The sequence below is a fragment of the Heterodontus francisci genome, chromosome 10 (genome assembly GCF_036365525.1).
Source record: "Heterodontus francisci isolate sHetFra1 chromosome 10, sHetFra1.hap1, whole genome shotgun sequence".
In the NCBI taxonomy this organism is placed as follows: Eukaryota; Metazoa; Chordata; class Chondrichthyes; order Heterodontiformes; family Heterodontidae; genus Heterodontus; species Heterodontus francisci.
The window spans coordinates 89,672,693-89,700,098 of NC_090380.1; the positions used below are offsets into that span (position 1 = coordinate 89,672,693).

Sequence of the window (27,406 nt, forward strand, 5' to 3'; positions counted from 1 at the left end):
ATAACCTTTATAATAAAAACCCATTTAAAAAAAAATGTGAAGGTTACCCATGTGCTCCCTTTATTTCTGGCTGTCATTTCTTTCCAGAGACCCATGCACATCTAAGGGGCATGGGACTCACTTATTCTCATTGTGCAGAGGTTAATTTCTTGCCCTGGTCTTTGTAACGTTAAAAAAAAAAGGGCAACAATCAGGCTTAATCACATATTAGAACATTAGAACATTACAGCGCAGTACAGGCCCTTCGGCCCTCGATGTTGCGCCGACCTGTGAAACCATCTGACCTACACTATTCCATTTTCATCCATATGTCTATCCAATGACCACTTAAATGCCCTTAAAGTTGGCGAGTCTACTACTGCTGCAGGCAGGGCGTTCCACGCCCCTACTACTCTCTGAGTAAAGAAACTACCTCTGACATCTGTCCTATATCTATCACCCCTCAACTTAAAGCTATGTCCCCTCGTGTTTGCCATCACCATCCGAGGAAAAAGACTATCTAACCCTCTGATTATCTTATATGTCTCTATTAAGTCACCTCTCCTCCTCCTTCTCTCCAACAAAAACAACCTCAAGTCCCTCAGCCTTTCCTCGTAAGACCTTCCCTCCATACCAGGCAACATCCTAGTAAATCTCCCCTGCACCCTTTCCATAGCTTCTACATCCTTCCTACAATGCGGTGACCAGAACTGCACGCAATACTCCAGGTGCGGTCTCACCAGAGTTTTGTACAGCTGCAGCATGACCTCGTGGCTCCGAAACTCGATCCCCCTACTAATAAAAGCTAACACACCATATGCCTTCTTAACAGCCCTATTAACCTGGGTAGCAGGTAAAAGGATAAAACTAAAAGCTCTGTATCTGAATGCACATAGTATTCGAAACAAAACAGATGAACTGAGAGTGCAAATAGAAATAAATGAGTATGATCTGATAGCCATTACAGAGACATGGCTGCAGGACGACATAGATTGGGACCTGAATATTGAAGGGCACATGGCATTTAGGAAGGGCAAGACACTAGGAAAATGTGGAGGGGTAGCTCTTAATTAATGATGGTATTAGTGCAATAGGGAGGGATAACATAAGTTCAGGACATATGTTGTGTGCATGCATGCCCTGGTAGGTGTCAAAAGATTTCCTTTAATTAAGTTTCCTGGTTCAGTTTTCTCATTTTACAGTTTATTTTTTGACTTATCCTTAATGGAATGATAAAGATAAATCTGGAATATACTTCAAATAACATGTGAGCACAGGACCAGGGGATACAGATTCAAACTATTAAAAAATGGATTTCGAATGGATATTGGAAAGTTCTTCACAAATCCAGTGATTAATACACAGAACAAACATCCAGTCGAGGTGAAAATCCTGGACAGGGCTGTTGCTGCAATGGAGAGAGTTATGTCTTTCTGGATGGTTGAATTAACATGGGCCAAATTACTGTTTTCATCCACAATTATCATGTGATCCTAAAATGGTTTCTGCTTCTATTTAAATACAGCTTAATTTTGCATTCTACTTCGCCTTTGTCACCTTCAGGTATATATACAGAGTTGCCTATTCTTGACTCTTTGTTTCCACTCATGAATAATGCCATGGGAGATGAACTTTAAAAGTTATTAATTATTCAGATATGTTAATCATCGGCATTTATTTCCCATCCTTTGTTGCCCTTAGAAGGTGGTGATGGGCTGCCTTCTTGGACAGCTGATGTCAATTTAATACAACTGAGTGGCATGCTAGTCCATTTGACAGGAGAATTGATACTGGACCATTAAAATAAAAGCAAAATACTGCAGGTGCTGGAAATCTAAAATAAAAACAAAAAGTGCTGGAATTACTCAGCAGGTCTGGCAGCATCTGTGGAGAGAGAAGCAAAGTTAACGTTTCAGGTCTGTGACCTTTCATCAGAACTGGCAAATATTAGAAATGTGAAAGGTTTTAAGCAAGTAAAGCGGGGGGTGGGGCAAGAGATAACAAAGGAGAAGGTGTTGATAGGACAAGTTCACAGAGAAGGTCATGGAGCAAAGGAAAACAATATGTTAATTAACAGACTGAAAACTGAACAGCCGCAAGTACAAACATAAAAAAACAGTGGGTAAGCAAACTGAACAAACTACATGACTACATGAAAAACAGGCACATGGTTAAAAAATAAAATATTTTTAAAAAGGCCAGTCATGCTCTAAAGTTATTGAACTCAATGCTCAGTCCGTAAGGCTGCAGAGTGCCTAATCGAAAGATTGCGTTGATGTTCACTGGAACACTGGAACAGGCCAAAGGCACAAATGTTGGCATGAGAGCAGGGGGGAGTTTTGAATTGGCAAGCAACCAGAAGCTCGGGGTCATGCTTTTGGATAGAGCGGAGGTAGCTTTTGGTAGTGGCATCACGCTGGAGGTGGTGGATATGGTAGAGGATGATCCTCTGGATGTGGAGGCTGGTGGAGTGGAAAGTGAGGACAAGGGGAACCGTGTCACGGTTGTGGGAGGGAGGGGAAGGGGTGAGGGCAGAAGTGCGGGAAATGGGCCGGACACGGTTGAAGGCCCTATGAACCACAGTGGGAGGGAATCCTTGGCTGAGGAAAAAGGAAGACACATCAGAAGCGTGGTAGGTTGCATCGGAGCAAATGCCTCGGCGACAGAGAAACTGGGGGAATGGATTGGAGTCCTTGCAGGAGGCAGGGTGTCCAGAAGTGTAGTCGAGGTAGCCATGGGAGTCGTGGGCTTATAATGAATACCATTTCCACCACCTCCAGCGTGATGCCACCACCAAAAGCATCTTCTCCTCCCCTCCCGTCAGCATTCTGAAGGGATCGTTCCCTCCGCGACACCCTGGTCCACTCCTCCATTGCCCCCGACACCTCGTCCCCTTCCCATGGCACATTCCCATGCGATCGCAGGAGGTGTAATACCTGCCCTTTTATCTCCTCTGTCCTCTCTATCTAAGGCCCCAAATCACTCCTTTCAGGTGATGCAGCAATTTATTTGTACTTCTTTCAATTTAGTATACTGTATTCGCTGCTCACAATGCAGTCTCCTCTACATGGGGAGACCAAACGCAAATTGGGTGACCACTTTGCGGAACACCTCCACTTTGTCCGAAAGCATGACCCCAAGCTTCCAGTTGCTTGCCATTTCAACACTCCCCCCTGCTTTCATGCCCACATTTCTGACTTTGGTCTGTTCCAGTGAACATCAACGCAAGCACGAGGAGCAGCACCTGATCTTTCAATTAGGCACTCTGCAGCCTTGCGGCTGAACATTGAGTTCAATAACTTCAGAGCATGACTGGCCTTTTTTTAATGTTTTATTTTTTAACCATGTGCCTGCTTTTCATGTAGTCAGAGCTGATCATTATTCCGCTATTAACACACTCTCTGGACTAATGCTTTGTGTTTCACCACAAGCATGAACACATTCTTTGCCTTTGTCCCAGGACAGCTTTATTACTTAATCTTCCTCTGCTCTATCAAACACCTTCCTTTTTGTTCTCTTTCCCCACCCCCTCCCCTTCACTTGTTTAAATCCTAATTCTTTTCTAACGGTTGTCAGTTCTGATGAAAGGTCACAGATCTGAAATGTTAACTTTGCTTCTCTCTCCATAGATGCTGCCAGACCTGCTAAGTAATTGCAGCACTTTTTGTTTTTATTACTACTTAACCATGTTGGTGTGGGAGTCTCATACAGGCCAGATCGGGCAAGGATGCCAAGTTTCCTTCCCTAAAGAACATTTATGTACTGTGATAATCCAATGGTTCATGGTCACTTTACTGATTGATTTTTTAAAAAACTGAATCCCAATTCTCAAACTGCCATGTTGGGATTTCAGCTCCTGTTCTCTGGATTATTAGTCCAGTTCCCTGGTCGTCTATTCCAACAACATAACTAAACACTAATATACCCATGCAACTGGGATATGGACCAATAAAGTACTATCAAAATGAATGTAGGGATTTGTTTCGCATTGGATCAGCAGTGGATAATCAGGTTACAAAAGTAAAAACCAGAAAGCAGCAATGACACCAATGCATGTGAGAGACACCGTCTATGAAACTTGGAGTGATAATGCACCACTTGAACCAGAGGCACGGCAGTATTTTTCCCATTTGTTTAGTGATTTACTGCTGTATTGTTGCCCTCAAGGTTATCAGTTATGACCAGCACCCAGCCTCCATCCTCTAAGTCTCTCACTGGCCATGAGAAATCTCATTAAAGATTGATAGTTATAAATTCTACCTCAAATTGGACAATGCATAGATATTCCATTTAATGTACAACACTGTTAATGAATTGCACACCATTCTAAAATTCTGTATGTTATGACTTCAGTAGTGACCGTTAACTTTAAAACATGAGATATGAATTCCCCTGACCGGTTAAAGAATTACACGACAAGATTGCACGTTGTAAGACTTTTTGTATAACAAGTTGTAAATCGGCATTTGCTACAGAGTACTTAGTAAGTAGATAATATACTAAACTATAGAGAAAGGTATTTCCCATTAACTTATTAAAACACTCAAACCCCACACCACATTTATAGGCGGCGCAGTGGTTAGCACTGCAGCCTCACAACTCCAGGGACCCGGGTTCAATTCTGGGTACTGCCTGTGTGGAGTTTGCAAGTTCTCCCTGTGAAGGTGTGGGTTTTCGCCGGGTGCTTCGGTTTTCTCCCACCGCCAAAGACTTGCAGGTGATAGGTAAGTTGGCCATTGTAAATTGCCCCTAGTGTAGGTAGGTGGTAGGGAATATGGGATTACTGTAGGATTAGTATAAATGGGTGGTTCTTGGTCGGCACAGACTTGGTGGGCCGAAGGGCCTGTTTCAGTGCTGTATCTCTAAATAAATAAATAAATTACACAGTGTTCCCATTGAAAAAGATATCCTTGCAGTTAAAAGTCTCAAAATCCTCCCAGTTGCAATGAGTTGGATCTCTCAGTTCTTCTGAAAGCCAACGTCCTCTTTGCTCCATTCTTCCGAGCACATTCGACCTGGACTTCTGTTAATGAGGCAATTTCTGGTGACCCCGTTGGTCTTTTCTCTTCTGCAAATCTCAACTTTTGAATCTGGTTCAAGTCTTAGCAGCCTTTTGCTGTATCGGTGATGTGAGAGCAGCTGTTTCTCTTTCACTCTTTTCAGGTTACAAAGCTCTGCTTGCTGGCCCCTTCCTGTCAGCCTGCCTGACTTAGGAAAGCCTGTTGTATTTATTCAGATCAAAAGTCAATAGTTGTTTGCCGTTACAATTCTCAGAGTCCATAAGTCTGACCATAGCAAAACCACCTGGGCCTTCCTTTGTTTTCACGCAATAAAGATTGCAGCTCAGTTTTACATTTGAGAGCCCCTGTTTCCCTGTTTACAGTCTGAGAGTTTGGGAGAGCAAAATCCATTGTCCTTTAGGTGTTACAACCTTGCACCCTGCTTTCAAAATGGTCTTTGCTCTGGCTTCCTGGTTCTCGTGGTAACCAGGATCTCTGGCTTGACTCTGGGCAGACTTGGTTTGAGGTCACATGTCTTCTCCAAATCCATTTTACACTTCATTAAAAATCGCAGTTTTTAAAACTTAACCACACTACCAATCCAACATTCATAACACCACCCCCCTATAAATAGAACAACATTACCAACATATAACATTGTAAACATTTCAATCTCTAACATTTTACATTTTACACAGGTAACAAGATTATTTCTATATCTCAGCAGTTTTCCTTTATTTTACCCTTTCTTTAAATTCTGGGCAGAGCATCGGCAATTGCTCTTTCCTGTAACGTATGCAATTTTTAGGGTCAATGGGAGTAACATTAATCTCCACTGCAATAATCTGGCATTGTCGGCCTTGAATTACCTAGCTTCCAATGGCTCCCTAGGCAAAGGCAACAAAACTAGCACCCTATATCTGGTTTGAAAACGACATGTCTTAGCTGTTCTATCTGCTTGGGTTTTTATCACTTGCTGAGAACCTGAGATGTTCTCTGGCCATCACACAAGCTTTTGTGATTCTCTCTAGAAACTCTGACACATAACCTAAGAGGGTAGTTTCCTCTTCCTGTGCTAAAAAATCTCTCAATGAGTTTAAGGGAATCTCTAACCTCATGCCCATAGACCAATTCAAATGGACTGAAACCAGTGGACTCCTTTGGTGTCCCTGGTGGCAAATAATAAAAGTTATATCCCCTTATCCCAATCATGGGGATACTCAAAACAATTGGCTTTAATCATGCTCTTTAGAGTTTGGTGATATCCAAAGCACCTTGTGACTGCAGGTGATGGGGCGGACAATTTGAGTTGCTCCACTCCCAAATGACCTCTTGAAATAAACCTAATATGAAATTTGACCACGGTCCAATGAAATTTCTTTTGGCAACCCAGATCAAGTGAAAAACTAAATCGAACTTTCGCTGTGATCTTTTTCTTTTATTCTTTCATGGGATGTGGGCATTGATGGCAAGGCCAACTTTTGTTGCCCATTCTGAATTGTCCTTGTCAGCTGAGTGGCTTGTTAGGCCATTTCAGAGGACAGTTAAGAGTCAACCACATTGCATTTCAAGGAGAAACTTGTGACCTGATTTAGTTGTGGGTAAGGATCCGACACAGTCCATGGAACCCTACTAAGTGTTTCATTTAAAGCACATATCGGAATTAATAGGGCTGGCTTAATCGAAGGCTCTGGCTTCCCAATCATCTGACGTGTGTGACATGTCTTGCAGAAGTCCACCTTGTCACTGTGCAGCTCTGGCCAGTAAAAATGCTTCATTACTCTAGCTGGTGTCTTCCGAATACCCAAAGGACCTGCAGCTGGAATCTCAAGGCCAATTATCAAAATTTCACTGAGGGAGCAAGGAGGGACAACAGTTTGATGGACTACAGCCCAATCTTCATAAGCAGGCCTATGGGGGAAGTCTCCACTTTCTCAACAATGTACCATTGTTAATGAAATAGTACTCGGAATTTCTCAGTCTCCGTCTCAGCAAACTGTCTGAGACATTTTCTTTAAATTGGGGTCTGTCTGTTGTGCCTCAATCAAAGACGATCTGCTAAACAGTTCAGCCTTGCTACTCAAATTCCTGAAAAAGGTTTCAGCCAGCCTGACATCTGGCTTGTCCTTTATAATCAGTGACTCTGCCTGATCTTGCTCAGCCCAATGAGTCTGGGACCTAGTCACTACACAATCCAGAAATATTCCGGGAAATACTTCTTGCAAAATTCAGTTTCAGCAACTTCAATTGGCTTTTCCGAAACTACTGAAGACGTTAATACCTTATCCCCCCAATAAGTCATTTCCGAGCAAAAAATTAACCCCTCAATATTGCAAATCAGGGAGGACTCCCACTTGTTGCAGGACCGGTGACTAAATCGCATTGTAAATTAACCTTATACAATGGAACGATAAATAACCTCCCTCAATGACCCATGCTCGGACCTTCGCATTCATTGAACTACTTGGGGGGAAAATTCACATCCTTTGGTACTATTAATGACTGGGTTGACCCTGTATCCCTAAGCAGAACAAGCGACTTGTCTAAAAGCAAAATACTGCGGATGCTGGAAATCTGAAACAAAAACAAGAAATGCTGGAATCACTCAGCAGGTCTGGCAGCATCTGTGGAAAGAGAAGCAGAGTTAACGTTTCGGGTCAGTGACCCTTCTTCGCGACTTGTCTACTTCACTAGACAGATATGGGGACACCTTACCCTTGAACACAAAAGTTATGTAACCATCAGGGACCTGACTTAATTCATCAACACACAGGGAAAGCACCTCTGCTCATTATTCAGAATCGCCAAGGCCACTGGCTTATCAGCAACGTTGCCTATTGGGACATCCTTTTTAGGACAGGCTTTCAGTACACTTACCACAGCTACCGGTTTGCCTTTTAACTGCCAGCATTCAGATTTTATATGCCCTCTTATATTGCAAAAATAACACATTGGTCCTTTTAACGCAACCTAGTCTCCTGATTATCTTTCTTGCTATTCTGAGGATTTCCTGTATCCTCAACTTTACCCTTTCTGTCACTGAAACTGGAGGTCTTTTCATTATCAAACTTAACATCTCTCAAACTTCTCTGAAAGTTTCCAAACTGGAGCCTGTAACTACTGCTTTTGTGGGTCAATTCGTAATCAGCTGCCATTACTGCAGCATCCCTTATTTTACCAACTCTGTTCTTCCAGGTGGAACCTTATTCCTGATGGGACACTATTTTTACATTCTTCCATTAGGATTATTTCTCTAAGACTCACTGTCTTGTTTAACCTTCATTGATCAATACCACCAATCAAACACCATTTCCTTCTCTCTAGCAAATTCCATATATATCTGGCCCTGTTTCTTTTTTAAATTCCTGAATTTTTGTCTGTTAGCCTCTGGTACCAATTCATAAACATTGAGAACAGTAATCTTTATCCTGTCATAGTCCCTTGAGTGTTCATCTGAAAGAGATGAGTATGCCTCCTGGACCACATCCAGGTTTGGGTTGATAAGTGGCAAGTAACATTCGTGCCACACAAGTGCCAGACAATGAACATCTCAAACAAGAGAGAATCTAACCAGATCCCCTTGATGTTCAGTGGCATTACCATCGCTGAATCCCCCACCATCAACATCCTAAAGGTCACCATTGACCAGAAACTGAACTGGACCAGCCACATAAATACAGTGGCTACAATAGCAGGTTAGAGGCTGGGAATTCTGCAACGAGTAATTCACCACATGTCTCCCCAATGCCTGTCCACCATCTGCAAGGCACAAGTCAGAAGTGTGATTGAATACTGTCCACTTGTCTGGATAAGTGCAGCTCCAACAACACTCAAGAAGCTCGACACCATCCAGGACAAAGCAGCCAGCTTGAATGGCACCCCATCCACCAATTTCAACATTCACTCCCTTCACAGTGGCCGCAGTGTGTACCATCTACAAGATGCACTGCAGCAACTCACCTGGACTCCTTTGACAGCACCTTCCAAACCCACGACCTCTACCATCTAGAAGGACAAGGGCAGCAGATGCATGGGAACACCACTACCTGCAAGTTCGTCTCCAGCCACACACCATCCTGACTTGGAACTATATCGCCATTACCTCACAGTCGCTGGGTCAAAATCCTGGAACACCCTTCTTACTGGCACTGTTGGTAGGGACAGCAGCACCAAGGACTGCAGCAGGTCAAGAATGCAGCTCACCACCACCTTCTCAAGGGCAATTAGGGATGGGCAATAAATGCTGGCCTTGCCAGCGCCACCCACATCACCCGAACGAATAGCAAAAAAAGCTTTCCTTACTAAAACACTCTGCTGGAGCATTGGCTAAGATGATTTAGGCCATTCCAAATTCATGGTAATTTTCTCATGATATAAAGTACATTTCTACTACCTCTTTACTAAGCTTAGGTACCAGCATATATTTTTTGCCAAATCAAAACTACAAGGAGTTTCATCTGGGTCATCCTCACTTTTCATCCCTGATGCATGCCCACCGGCTTTGAGCTTTTCCATTCTCACTTTGTAGTCTGATGCCAATTTTCATATTTATTGTCCTCCTCTTTTTCTTCCCTTTCTCTTTCGAATTCATATTTTCTCATTTTAAATTATATTTGTCTGTCCCTTTCTCTTTCTCATTCCCTTTCTTGTTTCTTTTTCCTGTCTTTTTCCCTTTGCTCAATTTTTTTTCCTTTTTTTTTTTGCTGTTTCTCTTTCCAATCTCAGCTTCTCTAATTCAGTTTTGGCTAGTTCCACTTGAACACTTGTGGAAACATCTTTTTCTTCCTCAAGCACCAACTCTTGACCTCCCTCTGCTTTCTTAGCTCTTGATTTCACACTAGCCCCCACGTGTGCAGATATAGCGATCAAATCAACCTTTTTTAACTGCTACAATAAACTTGAGAGTCAAATTTTTTCTCTGAACAAATTCTTGTACATTGATGGTACTCATGTTGATTTCCCACTGAACACAGCCAAAGTAAATGTGAAATCTTGTTTGCTTAAACTCTGGAAAATTCCAGTGAACCAATTTCACAACATAATCGTGAATGATTCAAATCCTTAATGAGCCCCCAATATGTTATGACCTCAATAGAGACCGTTAACTTTAAAACAAGAGATATGAACTCCCCAGACCATTAACAGAATTACACAACAGGATTTCACATTTTACTATAACAAATTAGAAATCCGTATTAACTAAACAGTACTTAGGTAGCTAATACACTAAATAACAGAAAAAGGTATTTCCCATGAACTTATTAACACCCTTGAAAACCCCACACCACATTTATACATTACACAGTGTTCACATGGAAAAAGGTATCCTTGCAATTAAAAGTCCCAAAGTCCTCCCAAGTGCAGTGGGTTGGATCTCTCAGTCCTTCTCAAAGCACATGTCCTCTTCGCTCACTTCATCTGAGCTCATTCGACCGGGACTTTCGTTAATCAGGCAATCTCTGGTGACCCCATTGGTCTTTTCTCCGCAAACTTCAACTTTCAAATATCTTTATCGCTCGCCCGCACCCTCTCCCTTTCAGGTTGTGCATCTCTGTTTATTGGTCCCTTTCTTCCTGTCAGCCTGCCTGGTCTAGGAAAGCCTGTTGAACTTATTCAGATTACGAGTCAATAGTCATTTGCATTTTACAATTCTCGAGTCCATAAAGTCTGACCATAGCAAAAGCACCTGGGCCTTCCTTTGTTTCCAGCTGTTAGGTTGCAGCTCAAATTTGCAATTGATAGCCCCTGGCTCCCTATTTACAATCTGAGTCTGGGAGAGCGAAACCCACTGTCCTTTTTGGCGTTACAACCTTGCACTCTGCTTTCAAAAGGGTCTTTGCTGTGCGTTCCTGGTTCTCATGGTAACCAGGATCTCTGGCTTGACTCTGGGCAGACTTGGTGTGAGGTCCCATGTCTCCTCCGAATCCATTTTACGCCGTCTTAAAGATCACAGTTTTTAAAACATAACCACGCTACAATGTCCAGCATTCATAACAAGTAGTAGTTCCTATTTAGATTCCTGATAAATACATGTTTAATGCTCCCTTGTTAATTGAAAAATCATCTTATCATTTTGACATGCTTAAGGAGAATGTTGAGGGTGGGGTTAGAAAAAGGGAATTTTATTACTGGCAGTTTAAATTATTTTGATCCAATGTTGCCACTGTCTTCAGAAGGTGAATGCTACACCAGTTTGGTTTTTTAAAGAAAGAAGCTTTAAGGCAGAGGTTACCTCAATTTTATAGATTCATTTGATATTGGGACCAATGTAATAGATTATCTCTTTTTGGTTTTTGGCAAATGAATATTTTTGGCAATTCTGCTTGCTTTAGAAAATGATGCTTTATATTATAGAACTGAAAGAGAAAGTTGCAGAGAGACCATATTTTGCAATTCAAGTAATTAAAATGAGAATAGATTATCCTCGATTTCGATTAATTAAGTTTGGTGTAAGGATACTCCATTTTCAGTAGCTTAAAATGCTTTGATCACATTTTCTCCAAAAACATTTTGTTTTACATTTTTTTTTCTACTCAAGGTGAGGGATTTCAGTACTGGCAAATGTAGCTCTACCCTTCAAGGTGCGCAGCATCAGCATCAAGCACTCTTATGTCTGATATAGCATTGCCAGGTGAAGGGTTAAAGTTCCCTCCACTCTGCTGCAGCAATGTGCTTTATCCCAACTTCTGAAGAGCACTACTGCACCAGTGTGACACATTTGTTTTTCCATTTCCCACACTAGCCACCTATCCTGTGACTTGTTGAGCGAGATGGAAATTTGTGCCAAGTTAAGTTCAATTTTGTGCTTTAGGCCTATTTCTACTAGGAATTGGTTGCACTGAGGCTGTCCAAACTCATTTCACATGGGTTCCTTACAGCCAACAGACTGAAGACTTTTAATCCCTCAGTCTAGTCTTAAATTACACACTGGTTCCAGAGATGAAAAGCAAGTGTGGCGCTTCGTTTCTCCTGTCTAAACTTTCTAAGTGACTCTTCCTTATCACTCTTTGGATTATTGATTTAAACAATAGGCAAGTTGAAAGCTACCAAATAAGTTTTATATGCATACTTTGTCTTGAACATTAATTTGATACATCAATAACTTGGAAGTAATATTTTTCCCAAAATTAGTGAAAGAAATGATCTTACCTTACACTTGATCCCTTTTGAAAGTGAACATATTGGCCAATTTCCTTGACCTTTATGGCTAGAGAGCTGAGCATTCCCTTTGTGCAAAGGTGATGAGAAATGGGGAGTGACTTAGGTGGCTGGATCTCAGCCCCTTTTAATGCTGCTCTGAGAAATTGCTGTGTGAGGGGGTCGTGGGGAGCCTGGCCTGCACCTAAAGTCGGTGCAGAACAGAATGGAGCTGTTTAAATCAAATTGGGGGCACTCAGTCTCTTGCTTCATGTTGTGGATGCTGTACTTGTCGAGCACCCAAAAATGATGGAATTATGGCCTACCTCTCAACCTTCAGCAATCAGAGATCCTCTGGGCAGGGCAAAGAATTCCAGCTATAGCAGGTCTTTCAGCGCTAGGCCCAACTCTCAAATACAATATCCAAGCTATCGACTTTCATCAGACAGTAATCCTGATTATCGCTTTTCAGTTGCTTCTGACAGTACTCTGCCCTGTCAGCAGTCTTCTCCCAGTCCATTAAAATAGCCCTGGTTAGCAAATCCAGCTGTTCCTGGTCCTGGACAAGTGCCTTACAGTTCTGTTGTGCTGTACCTGTTTAGTGCCCAGGCAAAGGAAGGGCCCAGGAAAAAAGGCTCTAACATGTTGCTGTGTTCATTCACTAAGCTTATGATGCTTACCACTCAATGTAAAATACAAATTTAAGCCAAAACTTTGAAAGTGACTTCCCCTTGTTGCGTACAGATTCCACAAGTCAGTCAGGGTCTCTCATTGCTGCAATCCTATACTGAGTTTTTAAAAAGATAATTGATTTGCTTTTACCCGAAATGCCTCTTCACACGCTCATGTAACTATGTCTGTGTTTACCACATTTGCACCACTTTTCAACAATCCACCTTATTCAAGGTTGGGGTGTGGTCTGATGGTCATTTGAGTTAGGACTGTACAGTATTTTAGTAGGGTATGCCACTAAAATAAAAATTCTGTGGGGAATAGATTTTATTTTGTCATGATATATGTTGAGAAGAATTGCAATTACCTGTCCTGAAATTCTTGCACAAAGTGAAGAGCATGCAAGTTCCAGAAAAACTGGTAGTTTCTAGCCCACTTATACTCCTAGCCCTGCGTACTCCCAACATGCTGACTTGACAGCAATGTTGATGGTTTGATTGTCTTGCATGCCAAACTGCAGTACTGTTTGGCCATTGTTGATCAACTGATGGCTGAGGGAGAGGTTATGTATATGTAGTTCTGAAGAAGGGTCACTGACCTGAAACGTTAACTCTGCTTCTCTCTCCACAGATGCTGCCAGACCTGCTGAGTATTTCCAGCATTTCTTGTTTTTATTTCAGATTTCCAGCATCTGCAGTATTTTGCTTTTATTATAGTTATGTATATGATGTTGATCTGCTGCCAGATTAACTGTTTGCAGAACATTTAGTTCCTGGAACAGAAGATATTAAAACATCAGTGCCATAAATTCCCTGTTTCTTTCTGTGAATCTTTAGCAGAAAGCTGTAATAGGTCAGCATTAATAGATTTTAACACAATTATACAGATTTCCTGTGTTATAGTTTCAGCAATTCCAAGGTATTTTTAAAAAATACCCTCTACTACTGTACACGATCTCTGCTGTGGAATTATAGTTGAAATTAAATTAGTCACTACTAATGACTATCAGTTTAGGTCTACTCTTAAATCTATGTCTGCCTCCCTGCAGGGTTTCAAGGCAAATTGACTTGATGTACCTAATAAAGTTTAATTCATTTGGAATGTGTTCAATGGCCTTTAACCTCCCTGCGAAGGAAGCTCTTTTTTTAAAAAAAAAACCTCGTAGCATCAATCAGGATTACAGCATAGATTTACTCACTTCTTATAATTGATCTTATTGTGCATTATTACAGCCTATAAACAACCACAATGACCAGTTGTCCATTTATAATGAATTAAACAATTTTTTGGAGAGGTGTTATATGAATATAACATTTAAATACAGACTGTGCAACACCTGTCTGACAATAGTTTTTGGATAAGCCAAAATTTTCCCCAGTTTAAATAAGGCAAAGCTGAAGACTTTTTTTTTTTTGCTATGATCACTTTCTACGTGCTCCATCAACCTCCAGGACTGCTGCATTAGATTAAGTCCAGTACTAGGGCACAAAGGCATATTGCTTCATCCTGAGCTAAGTGCTAGATGGGATAGACTCAAAGCAGCTTAAAACTCGGCATCCATGAGGCACTGTGGGCCATCAGCAGCAGCAGAATTGTATTCAACCACAATCTGTAACCTCAGGGCTCGATATATTCCTAACTCTACCATTACCATGAAGCCAGGGGACCAACCCTGGTTCAATGAGGAGAGTAGGAGAGCATGCCAGGTGCAGCACCAGGCATACCTAAAAATGAATTGCCAACCTGGTGAAGCTACAACACATGCATGCAAAGCACCAGAAGCAGCATGCTCTAGAAAGAGCTAAGTGATCCCACAACCAACGGATCAGATCAAAGCTCTGCAGTCCTGCCACATCCAGTCGTGAATGATGGTGCACAACTAAACAACTAATCAGAGGTATGTCCAGTCCACCAAAAGCAGGACAAATCCAATCTGGCCAATTACTGCCCCATCAGTCTACTCTCAATCATCAGCAAAGTGATGGAAGTTGTTGTCGACAGTGCTATCACGCAGCACTTACTCAGCAATAGCCTGCTCACCGATGCTCACTTTGGGTTCTGCCAGCGCCACTCACCTCCAGACCTCATTACAGCCTTTGTCCAAACATGAGCAAAAGAGCTGAATTCCAGATATGAGGTGAGAGTGACTGCCCTTGGCATCAAGGAGCCCTAGCAAAATTGATGTTGATGAGAATCGGGGGGAAAACTCTCCACTGGTTGGAGTCATAGCTAGTATTAAGAAAGATGGTTGTGGTATGGAGGACAATCATCTCAACCCCGGAACATCGGTGCAGGAGTTCCTCAGGGTAGTGTCCTAGGCTCAACCATCTGCAGCTACTTCATCAATGACCTTCCCTCCATCATAAGGTCAGAAGTGGGGATGTTGGCTGATGATAGCACAGTGTTCAGTTCCATTCGGAACTCCTCAGATACTGAAGCATTGCATGCCTGCATGCAACAAGACTGGACAACATTCATGCTTGGGCTGATAGTGGCAATGGCAAGTAACATTTGAGCCACACAAGTTTATTTTTATTCATTCATAGGATGTGGGTGTCGCTTGCTAGGCCAGCATTTATTGCCCATCCCTAATTGCACTTGAGATAGTGAGCTGCCGCCTTAAATGGCTGCAGTCCTTGGGGTGTAAGTACACCAACAGTGCTGTTAGAAGGGTGTTCCAGGATTTTAACCCAGTGATATAGTTCAAAGTCAAGATGGTGTGTGACTTGGAAGGGAACTTGCAGGTGGTGGTGTTCGCATGCATCTGCTGCCCTTGTCCTTCTAGGTGGTAGATGTCGTGGGTTTGGAAGGTGCTGTCAAAGGAGCCTTGGTGAGTTGCTGCATTGCATCTCGTAGATGGTACACACTGCTGTCACTGTGCGTCGGTGGCAAAAAGTGTGAATGTTGCAGATGGTGGATGGGGTACTAATCAAGCAGGCTGCTTCGTCCTGGATGATGTCAAGATTCTTCAGTGTTGTTGGAGCTGCACTCATCCAGGCCAGTGGAGAGTATTCCATCACACTCTTGATATGTGCATTGTAGATGGTGGACAGGCTTTGGGGAGCCAGGAGGTGAATTACTTGCTGCAGAATTCCCATCCTCTGACCTGCTCCTGTAGCCATTGTATTTATGTGGCTGGTCCAGTTCAGTTTCTGGTCAATACTGACCCCCAGGATGTTGATGGTGGGGGTGTCAGCGATGGTAATACCATTGAACATCAAGGGGAGATGGTTAGATTCTCTCTCGTTTGAGAAGGTCAATATCTGGTACTTGTGTAGCACGAATGTTACTTGCCACTTATCAGCCCAAGCCTGGATGTTGTCCAGGACTTGCTGCATCTCGACATGGACTGCTTCAGTATCTGAGGAGTCGCGAATGGTACTAAACATTGTGCAATCATCAGCAAACATCCCTACTTCTGACCTTATGATTGAAGGAAGGTCATTGCTGAAGCAGCTGAAGATGGATGGGCTAGGACACTATCCTGAGGAACTCCAGTGGTTCGCTGCAGGAGTTCCTCAGGGTAGTGTCCTAGGCTCAACCATCTGCAGAGCTGAGGTGATTGACCTACAACAACCACAACCATCTTCCTTTGTGCTAGGTATGACTCCAACCACCGGAGAGTTTTCCCCCTGATTCCCATTGACTCCAGTTTTGCTAGAGCTCTTTGATGACATACTCTGCCAAAAGCTGCCTTGATGTCAAGGCCACTCTCACCTCACCTCTTGAGTTCAGCTTGTTTGTCCATGTTTGGACCAAGGCTGTAATGAGGTCAGGAGCTGAGTGGCCCTGGCAGAACCCAAACTGAGTGTCAGTGAACAGGTTATTGCTGAGCAAGTGCTGCTTGATGGCACTGTCAACGACACTTTCCATCACTTTACTAATGATTGAGAGTAGGCTGATGGGGCGGTAATTGGATTGAGTTGGATCTGTCCTGCTTTTTGTGTACAGGACATACTTGGGTAATTTTTCACATTGCCAGGTAGATGCCAGTGTTGTAGCTGTACTGGAACAGCTTGGCTAGGGGTGCAGCTAGTTCTGGAGCACAAGTCTTCAGTACTATTGCCGAAATGTTATCAGGGCCCTTAGCCTTTACAATATCCAGTGCCTTCAGCCATTTCTTGATTCACGTGGAGTGAATCGGATTGGCTGAAGACTGGCATCTGTGATGCTGGGGACCTCAGGAGGAGGCCGAGATGGATCATCCACTCTGGACTTCTGGCTGAAGATGCTTCAGCAAATGCTTCAGCCTTGTTTTTTGCACTAATGTGCTGAGCTCTCCCATCACTGAGGATGGGGATATTTGTGGAGCCTCCTCCTTCTATTAGTTGTTTAATTGTCCACCACGACTGGATGTGGCAGGCCTGCAGAGCTTAGATCTGATCCATTTGTTGTGGGATTGCTTAGCTCTGTCTATCGCATGCTGTTTCCACCATTTGGCATACAAGTAGTCCTGCATAGCTTCACCAGGCTGACATCTCATTTTTAGGTATGCCTGCTGCTGCTCCTGGCATTCCCTTCTGCATTCGACACTAAACCAGGGTTGGTCCTCCGGCTTGATGGTAATGGTAGAGTGGGGGATATGCTGGGCCCTGAGGTTACAGATTGTGGTTGAATACAATTGTGCTGCTGCTGATGGCTCACAGCACCTCATGGATGCCCAGTTTTGAGTCGCTAGATCTGTTCGCAATCTATCCCATTTAGCATGATGGTAGTGCCACACAACACGATGGTGGGTATCCTCAGTGTGAAGGCGGGACTTCATCTCCACAAGGACTGTGCGGTGGTCACTCCTAACAATACTGTCATGGACAGATGCATATGCAACAGGTAGATTGGTGAGGACGAGGTCAAGTAGGTTTTTCCCTCTTGTTGGTTCCCTCACCACCTGCTGCAGACCCAGTCTAGCAGCTGTGTTTTTCAGGGCTCAGCCAGCTCGGTCAGTAGTGGTGCTACCAAGCCACTCTTGGTGATGGACATTGAAGTCCCCCACCCAGAGTACATTCTTTGCCCTTGCTACCCTCCGTGCTTCTTGCAGTTAGTGTTCAACATGGAGAAGCGCCAATTCGTCAGCCAAGGGGTTGTGGTAGGTGGTAATCAGAAGGTTTCCTTGCCCACATTTGACCTGATGCCATGAGACTTCGAGGTCCGGAGTCAAGGTTGAGGACTACCAGGGCACCTCCCTCTCGACTGTATAACCGCTATGCCACCACCTCTGGTGGGTCTGTCCTGCTGGTGGGACAGGACATCCCCAGGGATGGTGATGGTGGTGTCAGGGACATTGTAAGGTATTATTCCGTGAGTATGACTGTGTAAGGCTGTTGCTTGATTAGTCTGTGGGACAGCTCTCCCAATGTTAGCACAGGCCCCCAGATGTTGTTAAGGAGGACATTGCAGAGTCGGCGGGGCTGGGTTTGCTGTTACCGGATCCAGTGTCTAGGTCGATGCTGGGTGGTGCATCCGGTTTCATTCCTTTTCTTAGACTTTGTAGAGGTTTGATACAACTGAGTTGCTTGTTAGGCCATTTCAGAGAGCATTTAAGAATCAACCACATTCAAGTGCCAGACAATGATCGTCTCCAGAATGTAGCCATCTCCTCTTGACATGCAGCGACATGACTATCGCTGAATCTCCCACCATCAACATCCTGACCAGAAACTTAACTGAACCAGCCATGTAAATACTGTGACTACAAGAGCAGTCAGAGGCTAGGAATTCTGTGGCGAGTAGCTCACCTCCTGACTCCTCAAAGCTTGTCCGCCATCGACCAGTCTCAAGTCAGGAGTGTGATGGAATAGTCTGCGCTTTCCCAGATAAGTGCAGCTCCAACAACATTCAAGAAGCTCGACACCATCCAAGACAAAGATGCCCACTTGACCAGCACCCCATCCACCACCTTAAACATTCACTTCCTCCACCACCACTGAAGCACAGTGGCAGCAGTGTGTACCATCTACAAGAGGCACTACAGCAAGTTGCCAAGGCTCCTTCAACAGCACCTTCCAAACCCACAACCTGTAGCACCTGGAAGGACGAGCAGCAGACGCATGGGAACACCACTTTCTGCAAGTTCGCCTCCAAGTCACAAACCATTTTGACTTGGAACTACATCGCCATTCCTTCACTGTTGCTGGGTCAAAATCCTGGAGCTCCCTCCCTAACAGCACTGTGGGTGTACCTACAGCACATGAACTGCAGCGGTTCAAGAAGGCGACTCACTACCACCTTCTCAAGGGCAGTTAGGGATGAGCAATAAATGCTGGCCTTGCCAGCAATGCTCACATCCCAAGAACAAAAAAAAAAGTTTTCTTTCCTTATGCACTTTGCCATAAAGACTTGTACTTTTTTGTGATGTTACCAGTCTCCTGCATTGAAACCAAGATAAAAATGCATACCTTTATTACCTCGCGCCTCAACTTATTGCCTCTTGTAGTCAAACTCCCCTACTTCAACCCTCCAAAACTGCAGTCCATTTGGAATGCCACGGCCAAGAACTTGCTTGCTCAAAGCTGAGCATTCCTGTTACCTCACAATCTGGGCTCTTCTGGCACCTCATGGATATCATTAGGAGATGGAGTTTGATGTGGGGAAGTGTGACATCATCCTCTTTGGATGTGAGAAAAACAAATCATGCTATTTTCTTAATTATAAGAGATGAGGAGCAGTGGAGGAGCAAAGGTATTTAGTTGTCCATGTACAAAAATCTCCAAAAGCTAGTGCATAGGTACAAAAAGTAATCAAAAAGGCTTAAAGGAAAGTTGGCCTTTAGCTCAAAGGGGCGGGAATATATGTAAGGAAGTGATAAGAAAGGGGTACAACACAGTTTCACCAAATTGATACCAGGGCTTAAAGATTTAAATAATGAGGACAAGTTGCGTAATTTTGATCTGTAGTCCTGTAAATTTAGCCAGCTGAGGAATGATCTAATTGAGGTATTAAAAATGAATAAGTGGAACAGAGTTTTTTGATTTTGATTGAAGTAACAAAAGAAACTATTGTTAGAACTGCTCAGGACAAAGCCCCCAATCAAAATATGTGATTCTGATCGTGGTGGGAGCAACACACTGTCAGTTCTGTCCTGTCGCTCCACAGGTCGCATCATATTTCTTTAAGCTTTCCAAATCGAAGAAAGCAGCAGACGAATTGAAACAATCTAGTAACCCCCGAATGAAGTGAACTAAAACCAGGTATCTTTAATAAATAGTTAATTTGTTGATATCTGAAAAAAACCTAAAATCTCAAACACTATTAAGATAAACCAATATCTAAAGAACTTATAACTTATTTTAAAAAAAATCTACCTCCCGCATTCACATAATATACTCTGTTTTAAATTAGCTATCCGAAAAAAAAAGTCTTTGCAGATTATGCTCCCGACAAATGGTCTTCTAATACAACACAGTCAAAGTTCACTTGCAGTCTTCCAAGGTCTGATGAGAAAAAGGGTCCTTCCAGAAATAGGGGTTCAGATCGGCAGTTGTAGTATTAAACTTTTTTTTTTCCCAGCGATGGACACAGCAGATATCAAGAGTTTGTTGTGAAAGAAAAAAAGCCATTTTTTTTTTTTAAGGACTTAATTTGGCGTGGCACTTTTTAGAATTTTGAGAGAGAAACTACACGGGGTTTAAATTGACTTCCTTCACGTGCTGGAGCAGTCTGTCGACTGAACAAGCCAGATTTTTTGCCGGCCAGTTTTTCAAAGTCAAAGCAGATACTTTGAATCACTTTAACCAAGGTTCTTTAATGAACAACAAAATTACCAGTTTATTATAAAACAAGTCTTAACCAGTAATGAAGTAAAGCATAAACACACAGACTGAAATTTTAAAGTTCTCTTTTTACCTTAACCCCACACTCACACACACACACACACACACACACACTCACTCTCTCTCTCTCTCTCTCTCTCTCTCTCTCTCTCTCTCTCTCTCTCTCTCTCTCTCTCTCTCTCTCTCTCTCACTCACATCGGTTAACGGGAAAAAATAAAAGGGATTTGTGTTCAGAGCTCTGTTACAGACAAAAATATACTTGGGCTGAATACTTGCTCATTCTTGAAGAAAACAGCAAGTGAGATATGTTGTGTTCCCAAACTGGCATACAGTCTAGCCTCCGTGTACACGTAGATGGATCACTGGGAGCTTTTAGAACAGTTCTTTTCAGGCTGCGTTGAGAATTAATGTAGCAGGCTTTTCTTCAAAGACAGGAGACGAGCTGAGTTGACACTGTGGACTTCTCGGTCTTTTAGAGGGATGCTGGAAAGCTGAGCTGGGTTGTGGTCTTCTCTCCTTCCTTGGGAATTTTCTCCTCCTGGAGGCTTTTTAAAGAAATAAAACAGGCTGGGCTGAGCTGGGAGTTCTGTCCTTCAGTTTTTTTTAAAACTCCAACCCCGTTTAAACAGTTCATTCCCAGCTTCAAACAATTCAAAAGTACAGACAGAAACAGAAAGTCCACCTTCTGACCTGTCATTTCTTTGCACACATCTTCCCCCAGTTACCAAGGTTTTTGTTCTACTTTTAACTTGATTCATGTGACAACCAGTAAACATTGTTTCCAAATAAGTTCTTTCAGTGTCCTCTTGATGACCCTCTTGGGGAAAAAAACTGGTCCAACATTTCTTCAGTTTGACTATGAATTCCTCAAAAATATTTTTAACTAAAAACAGAAGCACTTTCATAATGTTTAATAATGCAGTGCAATTCAGAGACAGCACTATAAAAATTGTGAATATACATATAGTTAGTTATTCAATAGCAACATTTTTTCAAATAGTATTACTTATGGTACAGTTTAATATAATTTGTGAGGTAGTCAATTGGTCTTTTGTTTCCATTGTACATTCACTTGAGTTGTGATCTTGAGATACTGTTTTGTTGATCTTGTACTGAGGTTGATATTCAGTTATTGCATGCTTCACTTAATAATGATTTAGTGATCTGTAAACTTCAAACAGTACATGAGAACAAGGGTTGAAACATGATCATTTTGTTTAGCTGGTGGTTTATTCTGGTTCCTTGTCCTGAAAAAGAAATGTAAGCCATTTGCTGCTTTTGTCACATGGACAGAGATATAGAAGGAAAATACTGAGTTGTGTTTCCGCAGGCTACACAGATTAAGTGATTTTATTTGATGGTTTAATCTGAACTAATAAGCCTGATAAAACACAACAGGAATGTGCCCAATTTATCATGCTAATATGAACAAAGCATAATGTTCTGCAAAAGTGTGCTCTGCCAGTTTACACACTCGATACTATTGTTTTCATTCACTAGTCGGTGTTTTTTTATTTTTTAATGGAATAATTAACAGCAGTACATGTCAACTTAAGCTATTCCAAATAGTAAATTGTTTGGAAGGTGTCTAATATGAAATTCTGTGATGATTTGTTTCCCCTTCTCTGAGTAATCCAAGAAAGAATGAATTACTTGTTATAGAAATGCTTGAAAATTACACAAGTTCATGAATTCATCATGAATGTAATAGTCTGTTCTACACTTGGTGTTGTTTTATGATGGTTCTTTGTGAGTTACAGCTGTTCTCTCTTGCCACCCACCCCGCGAAGGAATGATATAGTGTCATTGCTGGCATGATATCCTAGATAACTTTGTGCATTCTGCCCATTCCACCATAAATTCCTTACTTGGTTCTTTGTGGGGAGCTGTGGGATAGGCAAATCTGACGCAGAGGTGAATGCTATATTTTCATTTTCAGCTAAATGGGTGGTTTTCCTTTTTGTTTCAAGGAGTAATATGAAGTTAAATGAAGGTGAATTCAAATTATTGGCACAGTATATATAAACAGCCTGTAAATGCCCATGTTCAGCCCTAGAGAAAAGGGCCATCTTCTGAAGTCAGAAAGAATCAGCAGATAATTGTGTATCATGGAGATATACCAAGTTGCTCATGGTGAGGCAGAGATTATGCTGTTATGTGGGTGAAAGGAATGATGGGGATTGGAGTAGGCATACACACGGCTTTTCAAAGGTTTGAGAAATACACAGAGATTATGAAGCTTTTTAATTGGTTTGCATAAATAAAAGCATTTCCTTACCCATTGCAGATAGATTCCTTTCACCTAGTAGATTAAAAAAACTGTACATATAACTATAATTTCATTAATAAACAAGCCTTGAATATAGTTAATTGCACCCTTTTCCTGTCAGTTACTTTCAGTTCATGCTTTAGCTTGATCTATACAAGAAAAAAACAAATTGTCCTTTCTTTATTGATAGCTATTTTCTGACTTTTTTATAGATTGGTTATTTTTGTATCCATTTTTAGTTGTGTTCCCCACCTGTTCAGTTATTTCTTTTATAAACGTAAAACCAATTAGATACAAGTATCAACAATGCAGTTGTATAAATATGATAGACTCATTGCATGCCATGTGCAAGTCATAAATATGTAGCTATTTGCGATTGTACAGTATATTTCTTGAATTGTATTTGAAATCATCGCAAACAAATACAAAAAAAACATTGCTTGCTTGGCTCCTGTTTAAATGATGTTGGGTCTACATCACTGCCTGATCCAATTCCTGATTTCAAGTAAGGAGCTTACTAAAGGGATAAACTAACTGACTTATTTTACTAAAACGCACTATTTGTCAGAATGTGTGAGAGCCCAGTGCAACATATGTTTGTATTTCAGGATCACTTGAAAGTGTTCCATGCAACCTGGAGACAGAAGATGTCGAGGATCTCTATTCATTGGCATTGTATTATTATGCCAGAACACCTGCTTCTTTTAGAAAGGTACTTTTATTTCTGAAAAACAAATAACATTAGCCTTTTATTTTTGATCCGTACATAACAACTAAACATACAAAAAGATTCAGATTAGGCAAAATCCTTTTTTAAAATGTATTATTTGCTTTTTTAATTTTTTAGCAGCATATATTTAAACTAACATCAAATACCATCCGACAGAAACACACCATTTTCTATTTTAAAAAAATATGTGGCAAGACAAGAATTTTTGTCTTTATTTCATTTAAGATAGCTAGAGTTAAAAATGGAAGATATCTTTCTTCCAAAAAAAAATTGCAAACAGTATATCTGAGAAAGTGGTGAATATCCTTGTTTAAAACCATGCTTCAGTGGCTAGGCCAGTTTATTTGACATGCTGATATAGGCAGATTGACAGACAGTGGAGCAGGCAATTCTATTTATTTTGAATACTAAGCTGTCAGAGGAATTCATATTGTGCTGTCATTTGTCCAGAGGAATTGAGTGTGGGAAAGGACCAATATCTAGACACAAACATCTCGGCTCACAGGCCCTACCCTTGTAGTTTATCAGAGATGTACAAGGGAACTTATGCCTGGATGCAGAAGATGTGGGCAGGGTTTTTAACAAGTTTTTTGTCAGTTTTCACAAAGGAGAGGATTGATGTACACATTGCAGTTAAAGAGGAGGAGTGTGAAATATTAGATATGATGAGCATAATGAGAGAGGAAGTACTAGAGGGTCTGACATCCTTGAAAGTGGATAAATCACCAGGGCCGGATGGATTGCATCCCAGGTTGTTAAAAGAAGCCAGGGAGGAAATAGCAGATGCGCTGAGGATCATCTTCAAATCCTCACTAAATACAGGAGAGGTACCAGACAATTGGAGTTCTGCGAACATTGTACCATTGTTTAAAAAGGGTGCGAGGGATAGGCCAAATAATTATAGTCCAGTCAGTCTGACCTCAGTGGTGAGTAAATTGTTAGAATCTATGCTGAGGGACAGGATAAATTGCCACTTAGAAAGGTACGGACTGATCAGGGATAGTCAGCATGGATTTGTTAAGAGAAGGTCATGTCTTACTAACTTAATTGAGTTTTCTGAGGAAGTAACAAGAAGGATTGATGAGGCGAGTGCAGTGGATGTGGTCTACATGGATTTTAGTAAGGCACTTGACAAGGTTTCATATGGCAGACTAGTCAGTAAAATGAAAACCCATGGGATACAGGGGAATGTGGTAGGTTGGATCCAGAATTGGCTCAGGGACAGGAAACAAAGGGTAGTTGTCGAGGGATGTTTTTGTGAATGGAAAGCTGTTTCCAGTGGCGTTCTACAGGGCTCAGTGTTGGGTCCCTTGCTGTTTATGGTATATATTAATGATTTGGACTTAAATGTGGGAGGCATGATTGGGAAATTTGCTGATGACACAAAAATTGGCCATGTAGTTGATAGTGAAGAGGATAGCTATAGACTCCATAAAGATATCAATGGTTTGGTTAAGTGGGCGGAAAAGTGGCAAATGGAATTCAATTCAGATAATTGTGAGGTCATGCATTTGGGGAGGGCAAATAAAGTGAGGGAATACACAATAAACGGGAGGATATTGAGAGGGGTAGAAGAACTGAGAGACATTGAAGTGCATATCCACAGGTCCCTGAAGGTGGCAGGACAGGTAGATAGAGTGGTGAAAAAAGCATATGGAATGCTTTCCTTTATTGGTTGATGAATAGAATACAAAAGCAGGCATGTAATGCTGGAACTGTATAAAACGCTGGTTAGGCCACAGTTGGAATATTGCGTACGGTTCTGGTCACCACATTACGGGAAGGGCATAATTGCTGTGGAGAGAGTACAGAGGAGATTTACAAGAATGTTGCCAGGGCTTGAAAGTTGCAGCTATGAGGGAAGATTGGATAGGCTTGTGTTGTTTTCCTTAGAACAGAGGAGGCTGAGGGGTGACTTAATTGAGGTGTACAAAATTATGAGGGGCCTAGATAGAGTAGACAGGAAGGACCTGTTTCCCCTAGTGGAGAGGTCAATTACCAGGGGGCACAGATTTAAGGTGATTGATAGAAGGATTAGAGGGGACATGAGAAACTTTTTCGCCCAGAGGGTGGTGGGTGTCTGGAATTCATTGCCAGGAAAGGTGGTAGAGAGAGAAACCTTCAATTCTATTAAAAGGTACCTGGACATGCACCTGAAGTGCTGTAACCGTCAAGGCTATGGACCAGGTGCTGGAAGGTGGGATTAGATTGGGCGGCTCGTTTTCTTTTGGCCAGCACAGACACGATGGGCTGAATGACCTCCTTCTGTGCTGTAATTGTTCTTTGGTTCTAAGATCTTTAAGTAGTTTGTTTGCTTGAAAAGAAACGGCTAAAACATGAAATAGGTCCCTGACAAAAGCCACAGCTTGGGCTGCTCAGCTTTTGTTCTGGCTGACACATCAAAATGCTATTGGTAAACTAATGTTTGTGCCATGCATTTACATCTTAACTTGAAGATCTGCCGAGAGACAAACCTGACGCTTTCCTCTCAAAGTACTATTGTTTATCACGTTAAGAAACCCCTTGTAAAACATATGTGTTAACTTATTTTGGACTGCTAGTTATTTTTAGAATTGTGCTTTGAAATATTTCATGAAATATTGACTTCTGTTAACCAGTAGTTTAATCTCAAGTAGCTTTGATCTGCATGCGTTGGCCTGACAGTGTTACCTTTACCTTTGGAAAGTCAGTTTATTAGATATGTCATTTAGTGCAGCAGAGTGACTGCTGAGAACGTTATTTCACATCAGACCTGCTGCCCGCCTTCCCTACGCGTGTGTGCTGAGATCACACGGCCAAAGACTAATTTTTTATTTACCAAGCAAAAATGCAATTGTCCTCATCTAGGCTCTGAAGAACTCAAGGGATATGGGGAAAAAGCGGGAACAGGGTACTGAATTAGATGATCAGCCATAATCTTTTTTGAGTGGTGGAGCAGGCCCGATGGGCCAAATGGCCTATTCCTGCTCCTGTTTTCTGTGTTTCTGTGAAAGTACAGGTGAACTTGGTGTGCATCACATGGATTCTTCAGTGAGCAGTGTACCATGAATAGCAGTTGATTGTTAACAATGGACATGCTGATCCATACATGGCCCATAGAAGGCCACTGGTTTTGGTTCAGAAGGATTTGGGTCTGTTTATGAAATTTGCCACTGAGCTGTAAAAGGAGACAGAAGCGTTGGGGGAAGAAATCTGAACTGTTAGATTGGGCTGGATTTTGTGTTGGAGGCAGGTCTCCCGGTGCCGGGCCATTCGTGCCCTCTCAGAGCGATCCTCCGGTCTTTTTAAATCGAAGGATCAGGAGGTGGGATCCCCATCCCTTTAAAGTCACACCTCCCAAGATCTGCTGGCCAGTGAGAGGCAGTGCCACTGGAAGCGGTGGGTACTGCAGAGGCCTTGGACCCAGACCCAGCGCTGGAACCCCGGAACAGGGGTAAGTGAGGCGAGGTTGCCAGGCCCCAGTGAGGGTGGGTTGGCGGGGTGGTCTTGCAGTCCCGGGGAAGGGGGCTCATGGGGGGTAAAGTTGTTGCTGGTGGACGTCCTCTGTGGGCCATAAATTGCCCACGACGGAGGGACACCCCCCCCCACAAAGCCTGCAGGGAGGGCGCCTTTTTTCATGAGGCGTCCTCCCTGAGCAGCAGAGGCCCCCTCCCCACCCCACCGCTGCTAAGATCCCAGCGGCGGTGGGAAGAAGCCCTTAATTGGCTGTTAATAAGCCATTTAAGGGCCTCAATTGGCCTCTGGGCGGGAAGGCTGATGTTAGCCTGTCCCGCCCCCGTAAGATCGCTGGGCAATGGGGAAGCAATGAGCCTGCCGCATCCACCGCCCCCACCATCCCCCCCACCCCAC

The 27,406-nt window shown here is 42.5% G+C and overlaps 1 protein-coding gene across 2 annotated transcripts in view; it reads left to right on the forward strand.

The window, feature by feature from the left end:
• tbc1d23 (TBC1 domain family, member 23) overlaps nt 1-27,406 on the forward strand; it is an 81,987-nt gene that overhangs the window by 25,410 nt on the left and 29,171 nt on the right. For both annotated transcript variants that reach the window (XM_068041017.1, XM_068041018.1), the window contains exon 8: nt 23,436-23,539. In XM_068041017.1, coding sequence (XP_067897118.1) covers nt 23,436-23,539 — 104 coding nt within the window. The remainder of the gene's footprint in view (nt 1-23,435; nt 23,540-27,406) is intronic.